Source organism: Nanorana parkeri, unplaced genomic scaffold (genome assembly GCF_000935625.1).
Source record: "Nanorana parkeri isolate BGI_ZX_2015 unplaced genomic scaffold, ASM93562v1 scaffold1800, whole genome shotgun sequence".
Classification (NCBI taxonomy): Eukaryota; Metazoa; Chordata; class Amphibia; order Anura; family Dicroglossidae; genus Nanorana; species Nanorana parkeri.
In genome coordinates this window covers 183,304-194,361 of record NW_017308068.1, presented here as the reverse complement: position 1 = coordinate 194,361, position 11,058 = coordinate 183,304, and the positions used below count along the sequence as shown (strand labels likewise).

The 11,058-nt window shown below is 41.8% G+C and overlaps 1 protein-coding gene across 14 annotated transcripts in view; it reads left to right on the top strand.

Annotated features, from left to right (window-relative positions):
* The first annotated feature begins 2,338 nt into the window (after positions 1 to 2,338).
* Positions 2,339 to 11,058, top strand: part of NFASC (neurofascin) — a 189,042-nt gene continuing 180,322 nt past the window's right edge. For all 14 annotated transcript variants that reach the window (XR_001942046.1, XM_018571666.1, XM_018571659.1 and 11 more), the window contains exon 1: positions 2,339 to 2,437. Coding sequence is in view for 13 of the 14 variants with exons in the window: in XM_018571666.1 (XP_018427168.1) it covers positions 2,359 to 2,437 (79 nt within the window). In the remaining variant the exon portion in view is untranslated. The remainder of the gene's footprint in view (positions 2,438 to 11,058) is intronic.

The window sequence follows — 11,058 nt, the reverse complement described above, 5'->3', positions numbered from 1 at the left end:
GGGTTAATTTACTGACCGGGACAGACCATAAGTGTTAAAGTTATTTGAAACATAATTTATTCAAGTATCAAAACAAAAGAAAAACAAACATGGCCAATCTCTTTTTATCGACCAGTTAAAAACAGAGTAGAAAAAACCCAGAGCTGACTGTTGCTTTCGTGGCCTTTGTTAGGACTATCTATCCCCTTTTATATTGTAAAGCTGGCCATACACCTTACAATTATCTGCACATTTTCTGTGGTCAGATGGAAAAGGTGCAACAGATTCCTCCATCTACACTTAACTGTGTGGATGGAGAAATCTCCTCCTGGGCCAATTTGTTTCACTTTTTCCATCTGACCACAGAAAATCTGCAGATAATTGTGAGGTGTATGGGCACTTTAACACCTCCGTCAAGGCTTATGGCAGTTTCCCAGTTAAGTATAGCAGTTATTTAGTACATTGGATGTCCTTTCCGTATATAATTAACTCGGCCCGTTTATTGCGGGTGGATTGTTCTAGTTTTGATACTTTGTTTTTCTCGTGTTGGTTCTTTTTGGTAACATATAGTTTATCAACCTGTTAGTTTCCAGGGTATTTATATCCGTATATCACAGGGTATTAGGTTTTTCCTTTGCTTATTTTTAGTTGTATTATCCTCCTGTAGTTTAGGTTTTGCTTCTAATCGTTCCACTTAGGATGTTGGAAGTAAGCTATTTCCTTGCGGGATATCAGCGATAGATGGGAAGTGCCATGAGCCCTAAGTTAAGACCTTTAACACGGTGTATCTTCTCTGTTAGGGGTTAGTCCAGGCATTGCATGTGCGGCGTCTTGATACTTGATACTTGAATAAATTATGTTTCAAATAACTTCAACACTTATGGTCTGTCCCGGTCAGTAAATTAACCCTTGGACTGGCTATACTAAATAGGCGGCCCGAATCCTTTTTGTTTGATGTATGTGTATTGATGGCAGAGCTGAGCAAGACCTCACCAACGTGCCCTGCCACAGAATTTCATATCTTACCGCGTATATGAACTTTTGCAATCAAATTTGAGAAACCTTTCAAAATTTCAAAACCGAAACCAAAAATGTTTTTTATTTTAACTTTTTAAAAATGTTTAATTTATTTTTTTATATATATATATTTTTTATTCATTATAAATATTTTATTTTTTACTTTAAGGGGCTTCAGGGAAATATTGGGGGTCTAAACAGATACCTGATATTTCCCTTTTAAAATAGAAAAAGAGATTGAGGACACAGAGTCCCATGATATAAATGAACAGGAATCCACTTTACTGAGTGTTCCTGTTCATTCATAACATGAGGACATAGTATGTTTGCTATATCCACAATCATGAATGAACAGGAGGTGATGTAGGTCACAATTCATAATTGAGGATATAGTAAACATACTATGTCCTCAATTATTTACAAACACTCAGCGATCACTGATCGCTGAGTGTTTGTACCACTCTCCTTCCTGACACGCTGAGTGAGTGGAGCTCAGCCTGCTGTGACAGAGCTGGCTTTCTCTGCCCCCACACCGCTCTCCCGATCTGTGACAGGAGGCTGAGCGGTGCCGGGGAGGAGAGACGTCGGCCGCTCACAGCATTCTTCTCCCACAGCGCTCGGCCGCCTGTGACAGTTTCTCTCCTCCCCGCTGGGACACAGAGCAGCGCCTAGTGGGGAGGAGAGAAAGAATTTATGCACCGCTATATCGGCCAGAAAATGGCACTTTCGGCATTTTGCCAAAAGTGCCATTTTTGGCGATATGTTTCGGCGGACGATATATCGGTGCATCCCTAACATGTTTGTTATGTGTTCCCATTCACACAGCAAATCTAAGCTTTTTTTTCAGATAATTCTTACCTTTTCAGTTGAAGCAGGTTTATACATATGACTTTACAGGAAGCTTATATTTCTTAAAATAAATGGCATTGTGGAGATAAGAGATAAACTACAAGGCATATTTTTTTTTTTTATTACCAGGCAGTGTACCACCTAAGCCTTAAGATCTTTAACTTTTTGTTAGGGCAGACAGTGTTTAAATATTGTTTGCAACTGATAATTATATCTGCCAGCACAGTACAGACAGTGGTAATTATGGCAAACATTACTCCCCAGCCCCCTCCTTAATATAACATACAAAGAGAAAGCTAAATAATATTTTTGGGAAGTGGAACATGTAACAATATAAAATAGGTGTTATTCCAATTTAGCTGCAAAAGTGGAAATACACTTTAGGCAGGACCAATAATTATTAAGGCTGTTTTGAGAATAGATTCAATTGTTTACTTATTAATGCTTTTGTGTTTCCTCAGATCTGGTTATAGAAAGCTTAAAGGCAGCTCACCTTGCACCCTGAGAAGCAAAATGTCTCAACCTGTTTTATGGATACCCTTAATAGTTTTCCTGTTCCATCTGGCTTGTGGTATTGAAGTTCCCTTGGACCGTAAGTTCCAGAGAATATTACATGTAAAGATGCTAATGCTCATGCTAGATTCACATATTTTATTTTGTTTGGGTTGTTATTTTAACTATTAATTTGAACATTTTAATTAATATCTAGATTCAGTTGACTCTATACAATTCATCTAAGGTTAAACACTCTAGGGGGAGAATGTTTGGGGGAGTCAATGATTGAGAAAGATCTGTGTGTACTGGTAGATCATAGACTCAATAATAGCATGCAATGTCAAGCCGCAGTTTCTAAAGCAAGCAACATACTTTCTTGTATTAAAAGGGGTGTAGACTCCAGAGATAGAGACATCATCCTGCCCCTGTACAAAGCATTAGTAAGACCACATCTGGAATATGCAGTTCAGTTTTGGGCACCAGCTCACAAAAAGGATGTTGTGGAACTGGAGAGAGTTCAACGAAGGGCGCACAAACTCATAAGAGGCTCAGCTATGAGGAGAGATAACCTGACCTGAATATGTTCTCTCTGGAGAAGAGGCGATTAAGGGAGGACATGATCACTATGTATAAATACATAAATAGTCCATATAGTGAACTTGGTGCCAAATTATTCACTTTAAGGTTACTGCAAAGGACAAGGGGGCATGCTTTGCCTCTGGAGGAAAAGAGGTTTAACCTTTGCATACGGAAAGGATTCTTCACAGTCAGAGCTGTGAAAGTGTGGAATAGACTCCCCCAGGAGCTAGTTCTAGCTAGCTCAGTTAATTGTTTAAAAAAAAATCTGGATGTGTTCCTAAATGCACCGAATATTACTGGATCTTGAGTTATTATAGGTATATTAAGCATCAGAGATTGTTGATCCAGGGAATATCCGATTGCCTTGTGGGATCAGGAAGGAATTTTTTCCCCCTGTTGGAGTAAATTGAACCATGCCGGCCGGCCGTAAAAAAAAACGGATGGCCGGGAGCTTCCTGGATGTAACAGGCCGTCGAAAGACGGCCTGTTAACGGCGCACATGTGCAGGAAACTACCTGGATTTAAAAACAGGCAACAATGCCTGTTAACATACAAGCGATCCGCCGGCTATAGAGCTGGCGGATCGCTTGTAAAACGTGCCGGTATGTGCGTCCCCTCCGCGGCCCTCCCTCCCGCTGGTCCCGAGCTCTGCTGAGCCCAGGCTCTGTGACAGGGGATCAGAGGGAGATCGGTACATGATCTCCCTCCGTTCCCCTCTCCGGTGTCAGAATGCGGAAGTGATGTATATTACATCACTTCCACATTCTTGTGTCACTCTCCAGCTTCAGAAGCTGGAAACTTGAAGATGCAGATCTCTGTTTCATTAGCTTCTTTGGGGTGACATTAGGGGTCTCCATAAAGAGGACCGGTCACATCTCTTTATTGTTATCACATAGGGGGGCTAAGAAACCCCCCTATGTGATATTAAAGTTAAGTGGAAAAAAAATAGGAAAAAAAATGAAAGTTGCAAAAAAAAAAAAAAAAATTAAAGATACATGAAAAAGAATTTTAAAAAATACAAAAGTCCTTCAATAGCTTATTTGGAGTGTAAAGTTGACACTGGGGGTCTTTTGGACCCCCAGCATCACCTTAAAGAGTACCTGTCCCCACCATCTGCTATCACATGGGGGGCTTGTAAGCCCCCCTATGTGATAGCAATTAAAGTCAAGTAAAAAAAAATAACAAAATGAACATTAAATAAAATAAATCTAAAAATCATTTTTTTTTAAATGTAAAGTTCCTTGCCCCCGCGAGCATGCGCGTCGGGTGCGCCTACGTATGAAAGCGACGAATGCGCCACACATGTTGGGTATCGCCGCACACGCCGGAGTGAGAGCAATAATTTTAGGGCATCTCTAAACTGATGACCTGTGGGGGCTTTTAAAGCGTTGTCTTTGGACTTTTTGGGGTACTGAATTTTGCCGCCGTTTCACGGACGCACACAATTTTTAACCTGGGCGTGTTGGGTATCTATTTACTCATTGTAACCTCATCTTTTATATTTTATTAAAACAATGGGTATGTAATTGTGTTTTGGGACATTTTTCACAATCTATTGGAGTTTTATAAGGAGTTGCGCTAATATCGTGCAACATAAAAATTTGCAACTGCCACCTTTTTTTTTCTATAGGGTCTTGGCTTTCAGACAATATATAATGTTTGGGGGTTTTAAGTAATTTTCAGGCCTAAAATGTGGAATATAACATGGGTGCAAAAAAATTGAAAAAAAAGGCCTCAGTCATGAAGGGGTTAAATCAATCCCAGAATGCCAGTGTGTTGTAGCTGTTGTAGAGAGAGCTGACAATCTGTAGGTAGAGAATAATCTCTTGCTTAACTGTGCTATAGTTCTCTAAATTGCAGTGATGGACTACATTATTGCTCTCCCTGTGTTCACAGTTCTTAATTTAACCCTTACACACCTTATTAGGACTAATATCTGTCTCAGCCACAAATGTTATTGTTTGCTAGCTGTTGGTGCCCCTTTTCCTTTTTGTTTTCTCATTATTGGGTTTTTGTTTTCTTTAACTTTAGTGTGTGCCTAATTTAAGGGCAGTAGTACCCTTTTGGGGCTGCCCCAGTAGCAAAAGCTGCTTTCTTCTAATATTTTTTTTTTTTTTTTTTCTGCTACCAGATTTAAATTTGCCTTGGTGATATGTTGGGTTTCATTTTGTGTTGATATGTGTTAATTTACTTGTTTCTGAACTGCTTTTTGATCTGCCTTTTCTGCGCAGCATAGCACCTTACTTCCCTATCCCAAGTAAAAATAAAATGTAGGCATCGACCTTACCAAAATAAAAATGACAGGCAAACTTAAAAGCAGATGCAACAGTGCTGCACATGAAGATAGTTGGGGGCAAGCAGGTCCTTCAGGACAAAGAAGTGGTAGGGCCACACACAGTAGAGGCAAGGCACAACTCAAAGTCTGTATCATTTTATCTCCTTTTTCTGTCAGTTTTTTTCACCAGTTTTCTGCCAGAATTGCTGATGCACTCTCTTCCCGTGTTAATAGCATCAAATTGGCTATGAGGATGATCTATTTGAGCATTCCATTTCAAACTTACCACAGGAGAAAGATTACAACAATGCACATTCCTTCTGTGCTCTTAGGAGGACTGGTATTTGCAAATGGAGTAAGACCCTACATGACCCTAGACTCATTTCAGATTGGTTTTTTACTATTTTTTTATTTTATTTTCATTATTTATTTTAATTTTTTTTAAATTTTCGTAAATTTTTTATTTTTTAACTCTTGGGGGGGCTTTGAGGAAATATTAGGGATCTAAAAAGCCCCCTGATATTTCCCTTTTAAAATAGAAAAAGAAATTGAGGACACAGTCCTCAATCTTTTTTTCTGCAGCCTCTATTCTAAATGAATGGAAAGCACAGAGGCTTCCCATTCATTCAGAAAATATTTACTATCCAGCAGTTTCTGAATGGGGAGGAGCCTCTGTACAGAGTGCTTCTCCCCATTGACAATGTAATTGTCAATGGGGAGAATGTAAATCACATCCTGTTCATTCATTTATAACTGGGGACACATATTACTATGTGTCCCCAGTTATTTACAAACACTGGAGTGATCAGACGATCGCTCCAGTGTTTGTCCTGCACAGAGGATTGGTACATACTACTGACATGTACCGATCCTCTGCCGCTCGGCCACGCACAAATGGGCTCAGCTTCTCCTCTGCATCCCCCCTGCTCTCCCGGGCAGAGGCAGCGGGGGATCCGACGAGAAGTGAAAGCACTCGGAGCCGCTGTGACAGAACGGACGAGCAGTGAGGGGAGAGAGAGGCGCCGGCTGTCAGATCCTTGCCGAGCGTCTCTCCAGAGAAGCGGCGCGGAGAGGACATGGCGATCTACCAGCGATCGCTACGCGACCGACTGGTAAATCGCGATCGACCTTGTGGGCACCCCTGGTTTAGGGTCATGAGTGGCATGCCCCAGGGTTTTGTGCTAGGCCCCATACTATTCAACCTGTTTAGTAACGATATCATGGAGGGCGTGAATAGCCATGTTTCCATGTTTGCTGATACTAAAATTGGGAGGGTAATAGACATGGACATAGACACTATAACATTACAGGAGGACCTGGATAAAATAGGGGAGTGGGCAACTATATGGCAGATGAGGTTCAACCGCTTGGCGTCCGCCCGTTGTGAAAAATGGACAGCACACGGGCAAGAAAAAACCCGTCTGTTGTACACAGCCGCTACCGGCTGTTTGACATACAATCGGCGGCTCTATAGCCTGCCGATCACTTGTATGTGCTGGCTGCGCGCTCCCCCTCCTCGAGTGCTGCCGCCGCACCAGATCTCTGCTTCATCAGCTTCTTTGGGGGTCCACAGGTGGATTGTTATCTAGTTACGCCTCTGCTGTGTAGTGCTGACTTTCATTATAATGTATTGCTGGGACTTGTAGTATGATAATTATACAGCAATGCAGAAAAGCCCCACAGAGAGCCCATATAAAACACCTGAAAGCCTTATAGACCACCCGAGAGCCACACTGCCCCCCTGAGAGTCCAAACAGACCACCTGAGAGCCCACCTGAAAACCCTTATAGCCCCCCAGAGAGCCACACAGCCCCCCAGAGAGCCCATACATACCACCAGAGGGACCACAGAGCCCACCCAAAAGCCATAATAGACCGTCTGAGAGCTGCACAGCTCCCCTGAGAGCCTGTACAGACCACCAGAAACCCCACAGAGCCCACTTGAGAGCCGCACAGCCCCCTGAGAGCCCGTACAGACCACTTCAGAACTGCAGAGCCCCCCTGAGAGTATTCAGGTCTAATTGAAGGGTTGGCACTTTGAGATACATAAGTTGGTTTAGTGATCCAGTTTGGGCACTCCGGCTCAAAAAGGTTCGCCATCACTGCCCTATGTGATAGCAATAACATTAAGTGTAAAAAAATTTTTTAAAAGTGAAAAAATAATGAAAAAAATGTCTAAGTCCCCCAACCCCACGTTTACCCACATATAAACGTAAATACGCGTCAGATGCGGCAGCGCGCAAAAATTACAATTGCGCTACATATGTTACATATCGCCGCAAACATCGGAGTGTGAGCAATAATTTTAGGACCATCAATCACTGATAACACTAAACTGATGAGCGCTAAAAGCTTTTAAAGCGTCGCCTATGGCCAATTTTGGGTATTGTAGTTTTTTGAGGTTTCGCACGCGCGCGCAATTTTAAGACTTGACATGTTTGGTGTTTTTTATCTGACGTGACCCCACGTTTTATATTTTGCCAAAAAATTGGGTAATAATAAATGTTTTATAAATGAATATAGGGGAAACTTGTTTAAAAAAAAAAAATTCGGTAATTTTTCCTTAATATAGTAAAAAATAAAAACCCCAGTGATGATTAAATACCACCAAAAGAAAGCTCTATCAAAAATGGTATAAAATTAATTTCAGTACAGCGTTGCATGACAGAATAAATGTCAGTCAAAATACTGCAGCTCTGAATACTGAAAGATGGCCTGGACGGGAAGGGGATTTAACACCGTGGATTTCAAGTGGTTAATGTTGAAAAATGTAAAGTAATACAGTTTGGGGTTAAAAATAGGCAAGAGGAATACACAATAATGGGTACTCTACTAGGAAAGTCAGAAATGGAAAAGGATCTGGGGGTCATTGTAGACCACAGATTGAATAGTAGCTTGCAATGCCAGGCTGCGGCAAACAAAGCGAGCAGAGTACTGTCTTGTATTAAAAAGGAATGTACTGTAAAGACAAATCTATAATTTTGCCACTTTATAGATCACTAGTTCGGCCTCATCTGGAGTATGTTGTCCAGTTTTGGTCACCTATCCACAGAAAGGATGTCCTTGAGCTGGAAAGAGTGCAGAGAATGGCAACTAAAATAATTAAGGGGATGGAGGACCAAAGCTATGAGATAAGGTTACTAAATTTAAACTTGTTTACGCTGGAAGTAAGGAGATTAAGGGGGGACATGATTTTGATGTACAAGATGTTCAATGGCGATGGCAACATCAACAAACTTTTTACTGTAAACTCTATAACAAAGACTAGAGGCCACCACCTAAAATTGGTGGAGAAAAGATTTAACCACAAGGGGCGTAGGGGCTTCTTCTCAGAGCGGTTAGGGACTGGAACTCGCTGCCACAAGCAGTGGTATCAGCTGAGATTGTTGTAACATACAGGGGTACAGGTACCCTTAAAAACAAGATCACACAGGGACTCGTACACACGCATACACATGCAGAATCACATACATACACACAATAGGTTGAACTTGATGGACCTGTAACTTTATTCAACCTCAAAAACTATGTAACTATGTAAGACAGTGGGTTGAGCAGTGAGGGGGATAACACAGAATATCCTAAGAAAGTAATGCTCCAGGCAGGAAAAAGCAGACAGACAGTAGCAGCAAAAGGCAACAGTGTCAGCAGCTGATAATTTTTTGTGGAGGATGAGGTGGCTTCAGGGAGCGGCGCGGTAGAAGAGCAGCAAAGTGCTGGATGAGGGAGCAGGTTGATAAAGGCTAGGATTACTTCCCAGAGGACAGCAAGTAGCAGCCATCAGTTTGGTGGCACTGACACACAGGCACCAGCACATGTTATCTCCAAAGCGGGTCCGACAGTACTCTGTGGCCTGCAGCCTATGCTTGCAGTGGATAGGTCAGGAAAAGCCACTTAGGCATGACATACATGCACAACCATATGAAACTCTGCCACAGAGTTCACTGGTAGCAGCACCTAAAGGAGACAACTCAGTGGCACCAACCTCCTGCTTCTTCAATTGCTGCTTCTCCCTGCTTCAGCACATTTCTCTTGCACATCGCCAACTGCCTTTGCGCATTGAGCAAGAGGGAACAAAGGTTAATTAGAAGGCTCTTTTTGTTTGACCTCCAGCAGTGAAGAGGGTCATGGGGTCAGACAGAAAGCCGTAAAAAGAGGTTGGAACCTCAGCATTTGCCATCACCCACACAATGTGCAGTAGTAAACTTCTCATACCAGATCTCCAGTAGCAAACTTCTCACACCAGGTTTCCCTTCCCCAGGTGCTGTAGCCGAAAACAAATCCATCCCCAAACTGCCCACACGTCCACTGTTTGAATGATAGTTTGTGTATATATATAAATGTGCTGCGCTAAATGTTCTCCTAAAGAAAATGCACTGATAACACTAAACAGTGTCAGCTGCTGTGCTATAAATAAATTGATAAATCATGTGCACTGCGCTACTGCTCATAAACGTGCATAAACTTCCAAACAATGTGTACATTTTCATAAACATACATTTTCAAACATATTAATAATAATCAATATGACAATATTCAATAATAGTCCTTAGTAAATTCTTATAAAGTGCTTTTGTGCAAAGATCCTATGAAATAAAGTGCTCCCGACTCCCGATGTGTTAAGATAAGTGAGAACACACTCACCAGAGATCCATGACCATATAACTCAATGGTCAATAAACGTAATTGTGGTGAGTTTTTTTAATGCATGGGATAATCACTCTTCTGATTAAACAAATCCTCCTTTACGTATTACACGACAGGTGTCGCTCACTCAGCGAGGGGAGAAATCCAATATAGAAGAGGAATAAATGCGCCAAATGGTGTAGTACGTTACATAGTTACATAGTATTTGGGGTTGAATAAAGACATACGTCCATCAAGTCCAACCCATATAGGTCCACGCATCATCTCATTCTTAGGGATACTGGTATCCCTGGATATTACGGTCCCTCAAGAAATTGTCCAAACGTTCCTTATACAAATCTACACTCTTGGCTGAAATCACTGCCGAGGGCAGTGAGTTCCAGACCTTAACCGCTCTTACTGCAAAGAACCCTCTTCGCCCATTGTGCTGGAATTTTTTCTACAACTTTAGGTAGTGGCCTCACCAGAACCAGAAATCCACCTGCTAGTCACCTATGGTGTAATCTCAGTACGTGTTCTATCCTTTCTGGCACATTTCGTCCCTTGACCTTTTTCAGGAAAGGTTCACAGCATGTGAACCTTTCCTGGAAAAAGTCAAGGGACGAAACACGTGGATTTCTGGTTCCGGTTTGCTTAGGTGGAATTATCGATTTATCGTTTGCTTCAAGGCGATTTCATTCTGGCTATCTTGTAAGTGTGTTTTATTGTTGCAATACATTGTTTTTTACATACTTCACCATTTGGCGCATTTATTACTCTTCTATATTGGATTTCTCCCCTCGCTGAGTGAGCGGCACCTGCTGTGTAATACGAAAAAGAGGATTTGTTTAATTAGAAGAGTGATTATCCCATCCATGAAAGACACTCACCACAATTACGTTTATTGAGTTATATGGTCATGGATCTCTGGTGAGTGTGTTCTCCGTTATCTTAACACATCGGGAGTCGGGAGCACTTTATTTCACTGAAGGATAGTTTGCCAAAGCCATCTGTGTTTTAACTGCTCTGATACCAGCTAGTGAATACTGCCGTTCACCTTCACATGGAGCAGCAGCAGAGTACGCGTGACCACTGACACCTGGTTTAGTAAACATAGGCAGGGACGGTAAATATTATTATCAACTGGGCACTTTCTGGTACCTGGGAAGGTTGCAGCAAGAGGCACACTGCAGGACTTTGTGGTGCCAATTCATTTGGTGTTGGAACCTGTCAATTCTG